Genomic DNA, 20595 nt, shown 5'->3' with positions numbered 1-20595 from the left:
ATTGCACCCCCACCCCAGGCTCTTTCCCCGGCCATAGCCAGCTCTGCAATTTGGGGTGGGGTGGGGCGCAGAGGTGGACCGGGGAAAAAGCCTGTCGTTAAACATTTACCAGTACACCACTGGTTACAGGTAAGTAACTATTTTTTACAGGTAAGAAACTTTTATTTCCTGGCGCTGCAAACTGACGTCTATACCGACTTGCGTGAACGTGTCTGCGCCAGGGCTGCTCTGTCCGTACAGGCTCCAATCGCTCAGTTCTTCCTCAGTCCTGGCTATTTAGAGAGCTTTGAACAAGAAGCAGCATGTTGCCTTCTAAACAGTAGATACTTCCGGTCTGTGCCCATCCCACTCGTCGTGTCGCGCCGGAAGTGATGTCGTTGCTTGCGGCCTGTTCGTTCGAGTGTGTTGCGGTTTTCCCGGTGAGTGATTCTTCTCTCTGTTCGGTTTGTCTCGTTTCGATCTTCTGGGGATTCGGCAGCGGAACGATTGGGCGAATATGGATAATACGTTGGTCTGGATACTTTTATAATATCGCTCGTGTCATCTTTTCACGCCATAAGCGGTGGCACGATATGGGTCTTAGGGGCTGTGGCTCTCTCGACTTTTTGTCCCACAATGTGGTAGGCGCCAACATTTGAGAATCATTGGGGTACTAAACACAACACAAATTGCACTTCCATAGACAGAATAAAGACATTTGCTCAGTATTAGAGGTTCTCTGTATCCACAGAGTTGGCACCTGTGCATTTTTATTCTTACCGCCCCCCCCCCCCCCATCTCGACAGTTGAAACCGTGTTCTGCTGCACCTATGTCATAATGATCATAAGGAAAAATTAAAGACGTGGTGAAATGAAGTTAAGGTTGATTTAAAGATGAAATACAGCATATGATCAGAAACAGCTGATTGTTAGTGACTTCTAAAGCAATAAATAAAGTTCCAAAGACACCACTGGATGAGCTCAAATGAATGTAGATTTAATAAATTGGAAAGGAAGAAATGTTTTGGCATTTGGGGTTATCGCAGTTTGGGACCAATTCTTATTTGGAATCCTAAAATATGCTAAAGACAAACAACTACATAAAAAACAGTTTTAACCTCTGGACTAATCTTTTGTGTACTTGAACTTGGTGGTTTTCTGATTCAACCCACAGTTTACCATTTAGTTCCTGATCCTGTATAGATTTTCATGCTCTATTTTCTTACCTTACCAAAGGTACAACAACTGTGGGCACTGCTTCACACAAATCATGGCGGAGGAGTCAGGTGAGGAGAAGCGAACAGCAGCAGTAAAGTATGAACTAGAGAAAGAGACAGAGTTGCGCTTTGAAGTAGAAGCATCGCAGACAGTCCAGCTGGAACTCCTGTCAGGCATGGCTGAAGTCTTTGGCACTGAGCTGACCCGCAACAAGAAATTTAACTTTGATGCTGGTTGTAAGGTGGCAGTGTTCACTTGGCATGGATGCACTGTGCAACTGAGTGGGCATACTGAGGTGGCCTACATTTCCAAGGACACACCTATGCTGCTATATCTCAATACACACACTGCACTTGAGCAGATGAGGCAGCAGGCAGAGAAGGAGGATGAGAGAGGGCCTCGGGTGATGGTAGTGGGACCGACTGATGTTGGCAAGTCCACTGTATGTCGTTTGCTGCTGAACTATGGTGTGCGCATGGGGCGGCGGCCCACTTTTGTGGATCTAGATGTGGGGCAGGGTGCCATCTCCATCCCAGGGACCATGGGAGCTCTATACATTGAGCGCCCAGCAGATGTGGAGGAGGGCTTCTCAGTACAGGCACCACTGGTATATCACTTTGGGTCAACTACTCCTGGCACCAACATTAAACTGTACAACAAGGTGAGGATATCTAGGGAATGGCAGAGTGGGGTGGGATATGAAGATGCAGTGATAAATGGCTTTGATATGAAAACTGTGCCTCTTCCTACAGGCCTTCCTCCCAAGTTTATTTGCACATATTTAGCGCACTAGGCAGCACACTAGTTATACAACTTTTTAATAGTACTGGTGATTTTTAGGGAGTACAGTTTGTGAAGGCAGGTCTTGCAGCACAGACAGTGCTGTTGCCTCTAGGTATGGCAGCTCAGTAGTTTCAACATGGGAACCACTCTGTTGCTACATCTACTGGAAACGGAAGGAAGTCAGCTCTGCAAGCATCTCAAGAGCTCCCATCTGGCTCTGAGCTTTGTCAAATACTAACCCCTTAACATTTTTTGGCTCTGTTTTTCAATTCTGGAATTTCCTTTCAATCTCCTGGCTTTTCATGAAGCAGGTATGTTGTCAAGGGTGTAAAAATGAATTTCTCCGAGGACAAGCAGGCTGCTTGTTCACATGTGAGTCGGCGTCCATGGTGGCCCAGGAAACCGGAAATTTTTTCAGAGCAAAATTTTAAAAGTTTTGTCAGAGCCTTCTGGCGCGCACATGCGCGGACGACTTCCTGCCCGTCGCGTGAGCGTTCCCGCTCAGTTTTTTCTTGTCCGCGGCAGAGAGACAGCGTACTTTAGTTTGTCTCTTCGTTTTTTGGCCCAGGAAGAGTCTTTCGACGATTTGCGTCATTTCTTTGTTTGTTTTTTTTTTTTAACTTTTACCTTCCCGTATTTTTTCTTAATTTTTTAGACCTGTTTTGTAAGTTTTCTTTCTTGTTCGAAGCAGCTGTGTTTTAGGCCGCTCAGTCGGGTCTTACCCCTTTTTCTTTTGTGCCTTTCTTCTTTTCAAAGGCACAATCATGTCTTTTGATTTCTCCAAAGCTGTTTTTTCTTCCATGTCATCAAAGACACCCAGCGGCTTTAAACGTTGTACTCTGTGCAACCAGACTATCTCGGGTACCGCGTGATCTATCGTGCCTTGGGCCTGACCATAGCCCAGCCGCTTGCAGTCCATCTTTTCATGAAGAAACGGACCCAAGCATCTCGAGAGGCCCAACGAGAGAAGCTTTTTGGGGCTCTGTCCGGTCCTTCAACATCGAGGGACGCATCGATATTGGGAGCGGTAATGGCTGTGGAACAACCAACTCGTGCTGGGAGCAGTGAGGCATCGAGTGGGTCTCCACCTGTCTGGAGGCCTCCTGTTATGCAGGCCCCCCGGGACCGACCTTTGTCAGACCCAGCCCCGAGGAGACATGAGGATTCCACGTCTTCCTCATTGGTACCAAGGAGTATCAATGACGGCGTCGAGCGAAGGCGAAGGAGCACCGTTCATCATTCTGCTTCGACACACAGTGCCAGGAGCTCTGGGCATCGAGGGATTCGGCACCCGAGAAGCGTCGGCGCCGAGAGAATCGCTCTCCCTCCATTTAGGAGGTGCCGATGTGTCGGCCTAGCAGCCCGGTACCTGCTCCTGAGCCTCGACAGAATCTGCCACCGGCTCCTTTACCGACCCCGCAGCCTTGTCCAACGGCGGCTCTTGACGAGCGCATCAAGGCCCTGCTTCCAGAGCTTCTGGAAGGGTTGCTGCGCCAGTCTGCTTCGGTGTCGGGGGTGCTTGCGCCTTCCGTACCGTCTGCTGCAGAGGCATCTGGCCCTTCGCCTGTGGTGAGGTCCCCAACCGTCACTGTCAGCTGCCACCCAGGTCGACTCTCCTTCAACGTCGGTGGAGGAAGCTTCACCGGAGTCCAGGCAGGCGTCGACTTCTTGGCACCGCCATCGAGGACGTCGTTCCTCGGCATCGAGGCAGGCTCAGTTTTGGACTGCTCTGAGGGATGTCTTGTCCATTACTGAAGATGAGCGTTCGTGGGAGGTATACGATGCCCTAATGTGGCTGTGCCACATGAACTTTATCTTACCACAACATCACTTTGTATTTGTTCACACCGGAGTCTGCAAACGCCCTCTCTATGTAAGCCACATGGGAAAATGTGGGATACAAATGTAGCAAATAAATAAATAAGAGGAGGATCCCAGGTACTTTTCTTCTGACGAGTCCTGTGGGATTCCTTCTGAACCTTCCCCTCCACTAGAAAGGAGACTTTCTTCACCGGAGAGTTTATCCTTCACCTCCTTTGTCCGGGAAATGGCTGTGGCTATTCCCTTCCCTATGGAGGTTGAGGATGAGCCCAGGGCTGAGATGCTCGAGGTCCTGGATTATCCTCTGCCTAGAGAGGCTGCAACGGCTCCTTTGCATAATGTACTCAAGGAAGTTCTTATGCGAAACTGGTCGTTCCCTCTGTCTAATCCCGTGATCCCAAAAAAGACTGAATCCCAATATCGAATCCACGGGGAGCCTGGATTGATGAGGTCTGAGCTACCTCACAATTCCATGGTGGTGGACTATTGGCTTCCAGGAAATTCACTATCCTTTCCTTCAGCATCGCTTCCATTACTTTTCCAATAAACTAAGTGAGGCTTACTGGCCTGTGGTTTCCAGCTTCTTCCCTATCACCACTTTTATGAAGAGGGACCACATCCGCCATTCTCCAATCCCACGGAACCTCTCCAAGGATTTATTAAACAAATCGTCAAGAGGACCCGCCAGAACCTCTCTGAGCTCCTTCAATATCCTGGAGTGGATCCTGTCCGGTCCCACGTCTTTGTCCTCCTTTAGCTTTTCAAGTTGTTCATACACACTCTCTTCCGTGAACGGTGCTGTATCCACTCCATTCTCATTTGTACTTTTGCCTGTCAACTGCAGTCCTTCTCCAGGATTTTCTTCTGTGAAAACAGAACAAAAGTATCTATTTAGCAAATTTGCTTTTTCTTCATCAGTATCTACATAGCAGTTTGCAGAATCTTTTAGTCTCACAATTCCTTTTTTAGTCTTCCTCCTTTCACTAATATAGCTGAAGAAATTTTTGTCACCCTTCCTTACATTTCTAGCCATTCTTTCTTGCGCTTTCACCAGACGTATCTCTCTCTTGGCTTCTTTCAGTTTCATCCGGTATTCCTCTCTGTGTTCCTCTTCTTCTGTATTTCAGGAATGCCAACTCTTTGGCCTTTATTTTCTTGGCCACTTGCTTGGAGAACCACATCGGTTTCCTTTTTCTCTTGCTTTTATTTACTCTCCTTACATAAAGGTTTTGGCCCTATTTATAGCTTCTTTCAGCTTGGGCTACTGTCCTTCCACTTCTCATTTGTCCTCCCAGCCCATCAGCTCCTTCTTCAGGTATTCCCCCATTTTACTGAAGTCAGCATGCTTGAAATCCAGGACTTTAGTTTTGAGTGGCCGCCCTCTACTTCAGCCGTCATATCAAACCAAACTGTTTGATGGTCACTGCTACCCAGGTGGGCACCCACTCGGACATTTGACACACTATCCCCATTTGTGAGCACCAGATCCAGCGTCGCTCCCTCCCTCGTGGGTTCCGTCACCATTTGTCTGAGCAGAGCACTTAGTGGATGCTTTTCAATCTCTCTACTTCTTTCTGATTCCGCAGACGGAACCTTCCAATCTACATCCGGCAGATTGAAATCTCCCATCAACAGAACCTCTCTCTTCTTTCCCAACTTTTGAATGTCTGCGATCAGATCTTTATCTAGTTCCTCCATTTGTGTCGTGGACAGAGGTTCTATCCTCTATTTTTAAGGTGATCCATATCACTTCTTCCTTTCCCCAGGTCCTTGTCATTTTAGTCACTGCAATATCATTTCTCACATACAGAGCTACTCCTCTACCTTTACAACCATCTCTATCCTTCCTAAATAGATTATAGCCTGGTATGTTTGCATCCCATTCATGGGAACCATTGAGCCACGTCTCAGTGATTGCAACAACATCTAAGTCTGCCTCCAACATCAGGGCTTGAAGGTCATGAACTTTATTGCTTAGACTGCCAGCATTTGTGGTCATTGCTTTCCGTCTACATTTCCTAGTATGTGTTTCAACATTAGTGATTTGGGGGTGTCTGTTCTCTTTGGGTAATTTCATATCTGTTTGTTTCACCTTCATTGCTTTTTCTTCGGCTTCAGTTCTATTTTCAGGAACATCACAGTGCTGTAACGGAGCAAAAGAATTCTGTAGGGGCAACACTTGTAAGGGCTTAAGACCTGTGGAATGTGTTTGCTGTAACCTCCTATCTGTAGAGCTGCATTTAAATGCACCAGAAAAGAGCCAAGAGTACTAGGGACTATGCCTCGGCGCCCCCAAGCAGAGAATCTAGAACCTTGGACTCTTTTGGGAGGAAGGCATATCAGGCTGCTGAGCTCGCTGCCAAAATCCAGACATACCAGCTCTTCACGAGCATCCACTTGTGGAACTCGGTGAGGCAACTGTCTAGCTTGGTTGATGTGCTCCCTCCGGAGCAGGCCGAGCCTTTTCGCCAGGTGCAGGCAGCAGAAGGCGTGTCGAAAATTCCTGGCCAGGGGTACGTTTGACACTTTTGATGTAGCATCCAGGATCACTGCCCAAGGTATAGTGATGCGCAGATTCTCATGGCTGCGTGTCTCTGACCTGGATCATTCGGTCCAGCAGCTGATGGTGGATGTTCCTTGCCGGGGGGATAACCTTTTTGGTGAGACAGTAGAGGATCTGGTTGATCAGCTCAAGAAGCACAATGATGCTATGGATTCTCTCTCCCACCAGACGTCTTCTGCTACTACCTCCTCATCTAGGAGGTTTTTTGGAGGGAAGAGGAGTGCTCCCTATTCCTATGCTAGGCGTAGGTACACTCCTGCTTCTTGGCAGCCTGCCCAGGCTCAGTCCCAGTGCACTCGTTCTCGTCAGCAGCATGCGCCTAAGTCCACTGCGACTCCCCAGCAAAAGCAAGGGACGGGCTTTTGACTGGCTCCAGTTCAACATAGCCTCAGTAAACGTGTCCGTACCGGATGACTTGCCAGCTGGGGGGAAGTTCAAAGGTGGCCTCTTACAACCTCCGACCGGTGGGTTCTTCAAATTGTCCAGTTAGGATACACCCTCATTCTGGAATCCAAGCCTCCAAATTGCCCACTGGGAGCTCAGTCCTACAGGTCCCAGAACAAGCAGGTACTTGCAGAGGAACTCTCCACCTTCTACAGGCCCAAGCGGTCGAACCCGTTCCACCAGGGGAAGAAGGGCTGGGATTCTATTCCAGGTACTTCCTTGTGCAAAAGAAAATGGGGGATGCATCCCATCCTAGACCTAAGGGCCCTGAACAAATTTCTTGTCAGAAAAGTTCAGGATGGTTTCCCTGGGCACCCTTCTTCCCTTGATTCAGGAAAACGATTGGCTATGCTCTCTGGAAAGGATGCTTACACACCCATCTCAATACTTCCAGCTCACAGAAGGTATCTTCGATTTCGGCTGGGAACACAGCACTTTCAATACCATGTACTGCCTTTTGGCCTGGCGTCTGTGCCCAGAGTATTTACCAAATGCCTAGTTGTAGTCGCAGCATCGCTACACAGACTGGGAGTGCATGTGTTTCCTTATCTCGATGATTGGCTGGTGAAGAGCACCTCGAAGGAGGGTACTCTGGAGTCTATGCGAATGACTGTTCGGGTGCTAGAGTTTCTGGGGTTCATCATAAATTATCCCAAGCCCCATCTCACACCAGTCCAAAAATTGGAATTCATTGAAGTCCTGTTGAACACAGCTCGAGCTTATCTTCCCGAGACCAGGGCGGACAACCTTCTGTCCCTGGTGTCCATGGTTCGAGCATCTCAGCAGGTCATGGCTCAGCAGATGTTGAGACTTCTGGGGCACATGGCCTCCATGTCACGGCCATGGCACATCTCCATATGAGATCAGCTCAATGGGCCCTAGCTTCCCAGTGGTTTCAAGCTGCGGGGGATCTAGAGGATGTAATCCAACTGTCCACCGACTTTCGGAATTCTCTTCAGTGGTGGACGATTCGATCCAATTTGACCATGGGACGACCATTCCAAATTCCTCAGCCGCGAAAAGTACTGACGACAGATGCATCTCTCCTGAGGTACGGGGAGCTCATGTAGATGGGCTCCACACTCAGGGAGCCTGGTCTTTTCAGGAAAAAGGTCTACAGATCAACCTCCTGGAATTAAGAGCGATCTGGAACGCTTTAAAGGCTTTCAGAGATCGGCTGTCCAACCAAGTAATCTTAATTCAGACAGACAATCAGGTTGCCATGTTTTACACCAACAAGCAGGGGGGCACCGGATCTCACCCTCTGTGTCATGAAGCCGGCCAGATGTGTCTTTTGGCTCGCCGTCATGGCATGTTTCTCCAAGCCACTTACCTGGCAGGCGTAAACAGTCTGGCCGACAGGTTGAGCAGGATAATGCAACCTCATGAGTGGTCACTGAATATGGGCATAGTCCGCAAGATCTTCCGAGCGTGGGGCACCGCCCCGGTGGATCTTTTTGCTACTCAGATCAATCACAAAGTCCCTCAGTTCTGTTCCAGACTTCAGGCCCACGACAGGCTAGCGTCAGATGCCTTTCTCCTACATTGGGGGACACGCCTTCTGTATGTGTATCCTCCCATACCTCTAGTAGGGAAGACTTTGCTGAAACTCAAGCAAGACTGCGGAACCATGATCCTGATTGCACCCTTCTGGCTGCGTCAGATTTGGTTCCCTCTTCTGGAGTTGTCCTCCAAAGAACCGTGGAGATTGGACTGTTTTCCAACCCTCATCACTCAGAACGAGGGGTCGCTTCTACATCCCAACCTCCAGTCTTTGGCTCTCACGGCCTGGATGTTGAGAGCTTAGAATTTGCCTCCTTGGGTCTTTCAGAGGGTGTCTCCCGAGCCTTGCTTGCTTCCAGGAAAGACTCCACGAAGAGGTGTTACTCTTTCAAATGGAGGAGGTTTGCCCTCTGGTGTGACAGCAAGGCCCTAGATCCTCTTTCTTGTCCTACGTAGACCCTGCTTGAATACCTTCTACACTTGTCAAGTCTGGTCTCAAGACTAACTCTGTAAGGGTTCACCTTAATGCGATTAGTACTTATCACTGCCGTGTAGAGGGTAAGCCTATCTCTGGACAGCCTTTAGTTGTTTGCTTCATGAGAGGTTTGCTTTTGTCAAAGCCCCCTGTCAAACCTCCACCAGTGTCATGGGATCTCGTTCTCACCCAGCTGATGAAAGCTCCTTTTGAGCCACTGAACTCCTGCCATCTGAAGTACTTGACCTGTAAGGTCGTTTTCTTGGTGGCTGTTACTTCAGCTCGTAGAGTCAGTGAGCTTCAGGCCTTGGTAGTGCATGCACCTTATATCAAGTTTCATCACAACAGAGTAGTCCTCCGCACGCACCCTAAGTTCCTGCCAAAGGTGGTGTCGGAGTTCTATCTTAATCAGTCAATTGTCTTGCCAACATTCTTTCCCCGTCCTCATACCCGCCATGGCGAAAGCAGTTTGCACACTTTGGAGTGCAAGAGAGCATTGGCCTTTTACGTGGCGCGGACGAAGCCCTTTAGAGAGTCCGCCCAGTTGTTTGTTTCTTTTGATCCCAACAGGAGGGGAGTCACCATCGGAAAACGCACAATCTCTAATTGGCTAGCAGATTGCATTTCCTTCACTTACGCCCAAGCTGGGCTGACTGGAGGGCCATGTCATGGCTCACAATGTTAGAGCCATGGCTACATCAGTGGCTCACTTAAAGTCAGCCTCCATTGAGGAGATTTGCAAGGCTGCAACGTGGTCTTCGGTCCACACATTCACATCTCACTACTGCCTTAGCGGGATACCCGACACGACAGTCGGTTTGGGCAGTCGGTGCTACAGAATGTGTTTGGGGTTTAGAATCCAACTCCACCCCCCTAGATCCATTTTTGTTCTGTTCCAGGCTGCACTCTGTTAGTTGTTTATGGTTTCAGGTCAATCTATGTTATGTCCTTACCATTGAGAGGCCCAATGTTCATTGTTTTGAGTGAGCCTGGTTGCTAGGGATACCCCACTTGTGAGAACAAGCAACCTGCTTGTCCTCGGAGAAAACGAAGATACATACCTGTAGCAGGTATTTTCTGAGGACAGCAGACTGATTGTTTTCACAAACCTGCCCACTTCCCCTTTGGAGTTGTTTGTTTATTATTTGCTTTTTGATTAAACTGAGCAGGAGCGCTCACGCGACGGGGGGAAGTCGCCCACGCATGCGCGATGTTCATGGTTCGTGCGCCAGAAGGCTCTGGCAAAACTTTTAAAAATTTGCTGTTTCCTGGGCCGCCGTGGACACCGACCCATATGTAAGAACAATCAGCCTTCTGTCATCGGAGAATACCTGCTACAGGTATGTATCTTCGCTTTATCGGCACTACATTTTAGTGAGATCCCAATGTGAGTGTATGTGTGAAATAATTTATGATTATGTACAGTTTGGTTACTTCCAGGAAATGAAGCCTCAAAAGAAAAACCTTGTAGAATCAGACCAAGGGTCATTGAGCCCAGCATCCTGTCTCTGAGAGTGGTCAGTCTGGATCACAGTTAACCTGCCAGCACCCAAAAAGTAGATTTATTTCTGATAACTCATTTCCAGGAATAACACAAAACGAACCTTGCAGCTATGAGTATAATAATAATTTCTGTTCAAATTCTATCTGGCTAATAATACTTTGTGGACTTTTTCTCCAGGAATTTGTCTAAACCACTTTTGAATCTTTGTCGGTCACCTTGACCGTGTCCTCTGGTAATAAATTTCACATCTTAGTAAAATAACACAGCTTAATTATGCTCTGCATGAAAAAATTCTTTCTACTAGGGCTGTACCAAATATTTATATTTGATTTGATTCAGCCCCAAATATATTATTGGTATTCGGCCGAATAGTGAGTTAAGTTCAAATACGAATAATCCGGGCCTCTAAGCTAAATCCTACTGAAATAAACACGTGATCTCTGATTTTACGTTGCTTCTTTTATTATTTGTTATGTTAAAGCTCAGTGTCCAATATTTGTATTCGGTATTCATATTCAGACTAATAATATTTTTAAATTATTTGTATTTGGCCAAATAATAAAATATTCTATTTGGTACAGCTCTACTTTCTACATTTTTTTCAGTTTGCTGGTCAATAGTTTTGTGATGTGTCCTCTTGTTTTATTGATGCTTTAAAGGTTACACAACTGTTCCCTGTTTAACCATTCTATTCCATTTACTATTTATACAGTTGTCAATCTCCTATCTAAGCTGAAGAGCCCTAATCTATGTAGCCTGGTTCTGCTATATCCTTTTTGAGATGTGGTTACCAGAACTACATGCAGTACTGATAAAAGCATAATCATACTCTGTTTTGTTCTCCTTTTCTTTTCAAATAGAAGGAATGCTGTTTTGGCAACCACAGCACATTGGGCTGAATATTTCAACATATTGCCCACAATGATTCTTAAGATCTTTTTCTTGGATGGTGACTCCTAACTCAGAATTCAGCATTTTGTACCTGTGGTTGGAATTATTTTTCCCTATTTGCATCACAATGAGGCGTATTTTCAAAACACTTAGAATTACAGTGTTGTGTGGAGGCTCATTTTCAAAGTACATAGACTTAAAAGTTCCATAGGTTACTATGAGGCTCATTTTCAAAGCACTTATACTTAAGAGTTCCATATGGAACTTTGTAAGACTGAGTGCTTTGAAACTGAGCCCCATAGTAGCCTATGGAACTTTGAAACATAGTAAATAACAGCAGATAAAGACCTGAACATTTTATATGGTATGTAATACTTTATATGTATACCAGAGTTTGATTTGTCCCTGCCTTTCTCAGGGCACAGACCGTAAAGGTCTTCCCAGCACTATTCCTTTACTAAAAGTTCTGAAGCTAACATCAAAACCCCTTAAAATTTACACTCCAGCCCCTCAATATCATGTTCAGGGCACAGACCGTAGAAGTCCGCCCTGCACTGGTTTTATTCTCCAAATAATGGCGTCACCACTCAATCTCCGCTAAGATTCCATAGATCCATTCCTTCTAAACAGGATTCCTTTGTGCAGTCTCACGCATGTTTGAATTCCATTACTGTTTTCATATCCACCACCTCCCACGGGAGGGCATTCCACGTATCTACCACCCTATCTGTGAAAAAATACTTCTTGACATTACTCCTGAGTCTTTCCCCTTTCAACCTTAATTCATGTCCTCTAGTTCTACCACCTTCCCGTCTCCGGAAAAGGTTCATTTGTGGATTAATATCTTTCAAATATTTGAATGTCTGTATCATGTCACCCCTGTTTCTTCTTTCCTCCAAGGTATACATGTTCTGGTTGGCAAGTCTCTCGTCGTATGGTTTGCAATGCAAACCCCATACCATTTTTGTAGCTTTTCTTTGCACAGCCTCCAGTCTTTTTACATCTTTAGATACGGCCTCCAGAACTGAACACAGTACTCCAAGTGGGGCCTCACCAATGAATTGTAGAGGGGCATCAACACTTCCTTTCTTCTTCTGGTTATACCCCTCTTTGTGCAGCCTAGCATCCTTCTGGCCACGCCTTGTCACATTGTTTCTTCACCTTCATATCCTCCAACACCAACACCCCAAGGTCTCTCTCTCCTGAGTCGAGCTTACTAATCTCTCCCCTCCTATTCGGTATCTCTCTCTTGGGTTTCTACATCCCAAATGCATCACTCTGCACTTCTTGGCATTACATTTTAACTTCCTTTTTTTATGTTTTTATATATGCTGTTAGTGTGGTGAATGTAAACCACTTTGTGTTTAATATTTTAGTGCTCAGTAAAATATCGCTCCGGCAGGTCTACTGATTAGCAATATGCAGTACCCAACATCATAGCACTTCAGCCCTCCCTCTCTCCTTATATATGTATCTCTTGAAATATGTGAGATCGATCACTTAGCGCATTAATATATAGAGAAATGATCACTTAGCTTGGGGCTCGGATTTTTATTTCTTCTGGCTTCCGTTGACTGCGTCTCAGTAGATCTCTGGGGCAATGTGGAAAAAGTAACAGTGCTCATGATATAAGTGAATTTCTAAAAAGATTATAGTCCGGTATAGTTACATCCCATTCATGGGAATCATTGAACCACATCTCTGTAATAGCAACAATATCCAAGTTTTCTTTAAGTCTGAGTGCTTTGAAAATGAGCCTATATGTATTTGTCCATATTAAATTTCATCTGCCATTTAGGATCATGGTCTTCCTGTCTACCAGATCCTTCTGCAGATTGTGACCATCTCTGGGAAAAGGTGACTGAAGTTACCAGATAAAAAAATAAGGTTTGAATTCTGTTACAGCAGACAAGTTGTAATACAACAGTCCAAACCCCAGCCTTTTATTTTTATCTACTATAATAAAACTCACCCTCAACGTTCTGAAATCACTCAGTCACTCACTGAAGGGTTCATGGATTCATGGTGGTGAAGCCAGAACACTGACCATGTCTCTTTGCCCCGCCCTCGCATGACGGACCAATCAGAAAAAACATCCTCAACATTCTGAAACACAAAGGACTATCACAACACCGTTCCCAGGCAACACTAGGCAACGTAAGATGGACCAATCAGAGGAAACTACGTGACAATAAGGGAGGAGCATTCCCCAGCAGAATGGCTCATTATCTGTGCAGCACGGAGAGCACAGAACCACCGCTGGAACGAGAGAAGAATATTCCTGCTGTGGGTATGTGCAAAAATAGACGGGGGGGGGGGGGGAATTTTTAAATGCCTAATGCCAGTACTGAAGAGTGCCAGAGGGCCTATAGCACAGACTATATTTGGGATCGCTTGACATGGAGTCAGAGGAGCCGGAAAACAACGTGCCTGTCACCATCTGGGACGTGGGCGAACAGGACAAGCTGCGACCCAGCTGGAAGGATTACCCGCGACCCAGCCAGCAGCAAACAGCGACCAAGGAAGGGGGAGGAGTATACTCCTTCCCTGCCTAGGAATCGCTGGAGACTGCTGCCAAACTAATGAAACAACCGCACACCGACGCACCACCTCCATCATTCGAAAGGCATCCACTCTTTCTTCAACAGAAATGCAAACTAATAATACAAAACAAACAAAGAATACAAGGTTTCTCATGCGGCTGCAGGTAACTCCCCACCCCCTTCCTCTTCCCCTTTTGCCGAAGCGGCCAAGGTTGTGCCCAACCATCCCCAGCCCTCAGGCAAGCTGTCTCCCACCTCGGGGATTCCCCAAGCACCCGGAAAAAGACGGCGCTGATTCCTGCAGCGCATAAATGTTCCAGCATTCCCCTTCAGCTGGCCTGAAATGGACCAAACATACCGGCAGCCCGAGACCGTGCTCTTCTCCCTTCCGCCAACTTAAAACAACCATCCCCGTCCTCAGGCAAGCCGTCACCCACCTCCAGGATGCCCAGAACCCCAGCCCAATGGAAAAAGATGGCGCTGCTTGCAACAGCACATTTCTCTTCCAGCATTCCCCTACAGCAGCCCTGAAACGGCCAAAAAATGCCGACAGACAAAGAACGTGCTCCTCTACCTTCCGCCCATCTAAAACAACACTGCTGCCTCAGCACAACACAAAAAAAAAACATGGAAAAAAAAAACAACACAACAAAGGCTGACCCCCCTACAACCACATTTACATTTCACCAACAGAAAGACCCCCCTCCACAAACCTCCTTGACAGACAAAACCACACACACACAGTACAACAGAAACACACCCTCAAAGCCACACACCAATCCAACCCACTTTGCCAGCACAGCACATCCCCCAACCCCCAAGCAAAAAACAAAATAAAACAAAAAAAGACACACATCAACAACCTGCACACACACCGCACCCTCGCACACTCACACACACACACACACACAAAATAACTCCGTGACACATACACACACACACACAAAAAAAAACCACATGCTAGCGCCCGTTTCATTGGTTTCGGAAACGGGCCTTTTTTACTAGTTTTTTTTATATATTATTGAAGTTTCACATCAAATAGCCATTCAATATGTATTCATATAATATTCATTAATATTATATTAATATTGTATGTTAAGAAATAGCATACAAATGAGCCTATTAAGCAGTGAAGCAGATAAGCACCAATAAATTCAATATCTAATAATCAGGACCTGTTAACATCATTTTCATAATATTTGTCCAGAGGAAACCTCATCCTTTTATGTGAAAAAATAAAAAGGTTATACAAGTAGTATCTGGGTTTAAAAAATGTTTGGACAAGTTCCTGGAGGAAAAGTCCATAGCCTGCTATTGAGACACACATGAGGAAACAACTGCTTGCCCTGGGATTTGTAGCATGGGATGTTGTCACAATTATGGTTTCTGCCAGGCACTTGTGACCTGGCTTGGCCACTGTTGGAAACAGGATACTGGGCTAGATGGACCATTGGTCTGACCCAGTATGGCTACTTTTATACTAAGATTAAACATGTAATTTTTGCAGACTGCTAATGGACCCATGACATGAAAAATCAGCCACTTGTAACATTTTGGATGTATTTTGTCACCTTTTCACAGAGATGATTACAATTGTCAAAATCCTCTGCCATTTTAATGACTGAATAATTTTGTATTATCTCCAGATTTGATGACATCACTTATACCTATCTAAAATTATGTGTAGCAGAAGTCAGTGAAAGTGAACTCCATTGAGGTTCTGTAATAATTCTTTGGGCTTTCCTCGGAGTAGTTGAGGCGTCTATTTTTTTAAGTTCATAAACAGCGGATAGTTGTTTTGAGCAAATGTTAAATGGTACAGGTCACAGTACAAACTCTTAGGTCACTCCAGTACTGTCCGTTTTCTATGTGGAAAACTATCCATCTAGTACTTTCTAGCTTTAAGACAGTTTGCACTCCACAAAAGGGCATTGCTTCCTATGCCATGACTCTTTAATTTCCTAAGGAGTCTGTCATGAAGGACTTTATTCAGGTACCTTCTCAATGTCCAAATACACTATGGAGCTCATTTTCAAAGCACTTAGACTTACAAAGTTGCATAGGTTACTATGGGGCTCATTTTCAAAGCACTTGGACTTTACAGAGTTCCATAGTAACCTATGGAAATTTGTAAGCCTAAGTGCTTTGAAAATACGCCTCATCAGCCAGTGTACCATTATCCACTTGTTTGTTTACATCTTCAAACAATCTAATAAATGGTAAGGCAAGGCTTGCCTTCTTTGAACCCATACTGATACATTCCCACTAAGCCTTGTCTTTTTATTTGGTCAGTGATTTTGATTTTTTCGGTATAGCTTCAATAATTTTGCCTGATGTCATGGTATCCCAGATAGCACTGGGCAGCACATTCTAGCAGGCTGCTCCTATGACAGAAAAGCCCTCTTCCTAAGACACTGTAAATCTAACATCTTACTAGATGTAACCTGCATTCATCTTTTAAAAACCTGTAACGAGTACCATCGTGGTGGTTACAGAGTAACCCAATCAAGCAAATATCGGAGCACCAAAACATGGTGAATCTTTAACTAGCCTTACGTTTTTTCCCCAGACTCTTGAAAGAGCTCATAGATGAAACTACTCAAACATTACTCATAATTTGTATATCATTTAAATTGGCTATAATACCTGAAGACTAGGGGGTGGCCAACATTAACACCAATTTATTTTAGAGGTACTGAAGTATTAGGCTATATATGTTTTTGAAAAGTGGGGGAAGGGGTTTGTACAGGTTAAGGATGCATATTATAGGATTTGATATATATTTTATTTAGATATTGTGAATGATCTCATGATTTTTGTTAGAGATAAATTACAAGCAGTTAAGAAATATCCAATTTTGGTGATTTGTTGCTCTTTAGGTTGTCAGTTTTAACTAGTTCATATTCTAGGCTCAAAGTGAGGTGCTTTAGTTGCTACAGATCACCATCAAATAAGGATTTCATTATGGGAATAACTCCAACATTCTCATCAGTAAAGATAGAGACAAGGAAAGTGTTTAGTCTTTCTACCGTTGCCTTATCCTCCCTGAGTCTTCCTTTTACCTCTTCTCTGTTAGTGGTTCAGCCAGCTCTTTCCCAGGATCCGTGCTTTGGATATACTTTCAAACAGTTTAGTGCTACTTCCTGCCTGAACAGCAAGCTACTTCCTGCCTGAACAGCAAGCTTCTGTTCGAAGTCTCTCTTGGCCTGTCTTGTTAACTTGTTGGTTCTTGTGGTCATCCCTAGTTTCTTAAAGTTTGCTTTTTATGTTCTTAAAGATGCTCTTTTGGCTTTCGCTGTCTCTTCCACCTCAACATGCCATCATTCGGTGTTCATTTCACCCTTTTTAATGCACAGAATATATTTTATCTGGAATTTAAACATTGTCATCCTATATAATAATACACACCTCCAACGTTCTAACCTGCCTGGGACCATGGCTCCCTCGGAGGTGGTCTTCTAGGCAGGCTAGAACGCACTGACATCAGAGACGTCAGTGACAGCTGATTCCCAGGCAAGGGGAGACCTACTCCTCCCCCTGCCTGGGAATCAGCTGTCAGTGCGCCGCTCCCTGCCACTTCGGAGCAAGTGGCAGGGAGTGGGGCAACACAGACACCCCCTCCTCGCCGCATCACCAAACCACCCCCCCACCTGATGAACATCAACACCCCAGCCAGGCAGAGCTTCGCGTGTTTCCCTACTCCTCTCCCTGCCTACGAGACAGCTCTCAGTGCCCCCCCCCCCCCCCCCGGCCACACCAACCCCCTCGCCACCTGCAGCCGCCAATACTAACACTGTCCAGCCGCTGCTGCTTCTCCTGTTGAGCAGCAGCGGCCTGGACAAAAAGAAAAAAGCAAAAAAAACATTTCAAACCTGAAACAGTGCTCCGTAGACAGCCAGCTGGCATTGGCTATCATCTCTGCAGCCGCTCCTCCTCTCCCCTGCACGTCACTGCCCCTGGAGGAAGACCCCAGAGGAGTGCAGTGGCGTCACAGGGGAGCGGAGCAGCGGCTGCAGAGACGACAGCCTGTCTACGGAGCACTGTTTCAGGTTTGAAATGTTTTTTTTCTTTTTGTTCAGGCCGCTGCTGCTCAACAGGAGAAGCAGCAGCGGCTGGACAGTGTTAGTATTGGTGGCTGCGGGTGGCGAGGGGGTTTATGTGCCTCGGGGGGGGGGGGGGGTAGGGGCTTGGGTGATGCGCCGGGGTGAGGGGCCTGGGTGATGCGCCGGGGTGAGGGGCTCTGGAACTCAAGAGGAAGGGGGATTACCTTGCTAGTGCTCGTTTCATCTGTTTCGGAAATGGACCTTTCCTTGTCATCAAGCAGATGAAGCCATTACATATGGGTTGTGTCCATCAACCAGCAGGGGGAGATAGAGAGCACTCAACTTTTCACGGTGCCTCATGGCCAGCTAGCTCCACTGCCTCTTCAGTATTCTCTTATCTCCCCAAGCAGGGTGGCTGCAGCTTCTTCGAGCTCCATCAAAAATCTGCCTGGGGGTGGCTCCTGGTTTGCCAGTTGTTAGCCGGGGTGTTAGAGGCTATAGCAGCTTCACTTTGAAGGCACATAAGTCAGCCCTTTCCCTGCCTTACCCATGCCCCCGTGGATGTGGACATATTAGCTTGCTTTTCCCTGTCCTTTCCCACTCAGTGGATGCAGGCACATTGGTTCACCTTTCCCTGCCTTTCCCACTCATCTGAGCCTCCGGAGTTCTTATTACCTCTGCTTTCCTCACAGCGTTAAAAAAAAAAAAAAAAAAAAAAAAGTTGGAACAGAGGTTTTTCCTTTGATTCTTCTATGTGACCGGAGCTGTGATACTCGGTCCGGTGAGTGGATGCAGGCACATTGGTTCGCCTTTCCCTGCCTTTCCCACTTATCTGAGCCTCCGGAGTGTTTTTATTTACCTCTTTTGCCTCCGCTTTCCTCACAGCGTTAAAAAAAAAAAAAATAAATGATTAAAGTTGCGTCGCGCTTTAGCGCAGCGATCTTGGAAAAGAGGTTTTTTACTTGAGATTCTTCTGCAGGACCGGAGCGGTGATACTCGGTCTAGTGAGGTAAGAGTGTTTCTCCGAGGACAAGCAGGCTGCTTGTTCTCACGACTGGCTGACGTCCGCGGCAGCCCCCACCAACCGGAAGAAGCTTCGCGGGCGGTCCGCACACAGGGCACGCCCACCGCGCATGCGCGGCCGTCTTCCCGCCCGTGCGTGACCGTTCCCGCCAGTCTTTTCTTTTCCGCGCCTGAGGAGAGTCGTGCCGTCGCCGCTCTCCCTTCGCAGCCCCGGAAAGACCGTCGCGTTTACGCGATTTTGTTTAGTTTTGTTTAGTTTTTTGGTTACCGCGTGCCCCAGTTTCTTTTCTTTAAAAAAAAAAAAAGCACGCGCTCCTTTTTCCCTCGTTTCTAGCGAGGGCGTCGCGTTGCGGCCTTGTGGCCGCGCGATCGATTTATTTTTTCGAGGTGTGATTTCCGCCACCATCGACGACTTTAACTTCGCCGACGCGATTTTTCCGTCGATGTCCTCGAAGGTCCAGAGTGGATTTAAGAAGTGTGGTCGGTGCGGCCGGCCGATCTCGCAGACAGACACCCATGCTTGGTGCCTCCAGTGCCTCGGGCCGGAGCACAATATCAAGTCGTGTTCCCTGTGTCTCGGTCTCCGGAAACGGACTCAGGTTGCGAGGCAAGTTCTGCGGGACCGTCTTTTTGGAACTTGCGCCGGCCCCTCGACTTCGACGGCATCGGTATCGACGCCCGGTCCTTCGGTACCGGTATCGATGCCCGAAAAATCGGCATCGATGGCATCGACCCCAGGAGAACAGGTCCCGTCGGCCCGCCGGTCCTCCGGTGAGGGTAGAGGTGAGAGACCGCATGGGCAGTCGGCCCCGGTCACTCCTTCAGCCCGTGGCCCTCGGGACCCTGTCTGACCCGGTTCCTCGGGACCGAGGGGGATCGACCTCCTCCTCCTCCATACCACCCGGCACCGGTGACGGGCACCGTAAGAAGGCAAAGAAGCACCGTCACCGGTCGCCCTCGACGCATCCGGCTCTCGGTACCGGAGAGGAGTCGACGCCGAAGCATCCGCATCGAGAGGAGAGGTCCCCCTCGGTGGTGGAGGTACCGCCACGTCAGGGTCCCAGCACTTCGGTGCAGTCTCCTGGACCCGAGCAGCTTCCGGCACCGATGCCTCTACCGGCCCCCACGTCTTTCCCGACAGCGGGCCTGGACGAGTGCCTCCGAGCCATCCTTCCGGGGATCCTGGAAGGGCTGATGCGCCAGGCTGTGCCCTCGGCGCCGATGACTGTGGCGCCGGCGAGCTCTAGCCCGGTGCCGAGGTCGTCGACACCGCCGCCGCTTGCGGCGCCGGTCTCGACCGCCACGCAGGTGGAGTCGACGTCGATGGAGGGAGCTTCGTCCCCGCCGGCGCGGGAGTCCACCGCTCGACGACACCGAGGCCTTGGTGCCTCGACGTCGAGCCGGGCCCGGTTCCGGACTCAGCTACATGAGCTCATGTCCGATACCGAGGAAGAGGCCTCGTGGGGGGAAGAGGAGGACCCCAGATATTTCTCCTCAGAGGAGTCTGCGGGTCTCCCCTCGGACCCCACGCCTTCACCAGAGAGAAAGCTCTCGCCCCCTGAGAGTCTCTCTTTTGCCTCCTTTGTGCGGGATATGTCTATTTGCATTCCCTTTCCCGTGGTCTCTGTGGATGAGCCGAGGGCTGAGATGCTCGAGGTCCTCGACTATCCATCACCACCTAGAGAGTCCACCACGGTACCGCTGCACAATGTCCTCAAGAAAGCAGAGTCCCAGTACAGGATCCACTCGGACCCAGAGTTAATGCGGCCACAATTGCCCCATGACTCGGCGGTCGTGGATTCTGC

The 20595-nt window shown here is 47.6% G+C and overlaps 1 protein-coding gene across 1 annotated transcript in view; it reads left to right on the top strand.

Moving 5' to 3' along the window:
- Positions 1-376: 376 nt before the first annotated feature.
- Positions 377-20595, top strand: part of CLP1 (cleavage and polyadenylation factor I subunit 1) — a 28108-nt gene continuing 7889 nt past the window's right edge. The window contains exons 1-2 of the mRNA XM_030186191.1: positions 377-419; positions 1216-1858. Of these exons, the coding sequence (XP_030042051.1) occupies positions 1250-1858 (609 nt within the window). The 5' untranslated portion in view covers positions 377-419; positions 1216-1249. The remainder of the gene's footprint in view (positions 420-1215; positions 1859-20595) is intronic.

This window comes from Microcaecilia unicolor, chromosome 1 (assembly GCF_901765095.1).
Source record: "Microcaecilia unicolor chromosome 1, aMicUni1.1, whole genome shotgun sequence".
Lineage (NCBI taxonomy): Eukaryota > Metazoa > Chordata > Amphibia > Gymnophiona > Siphonopidae > Microcaecilia > Microcaecilia unicolor.
This window is presented reverse-complemented; position numbering and strand designations above follow the sequence as displayed.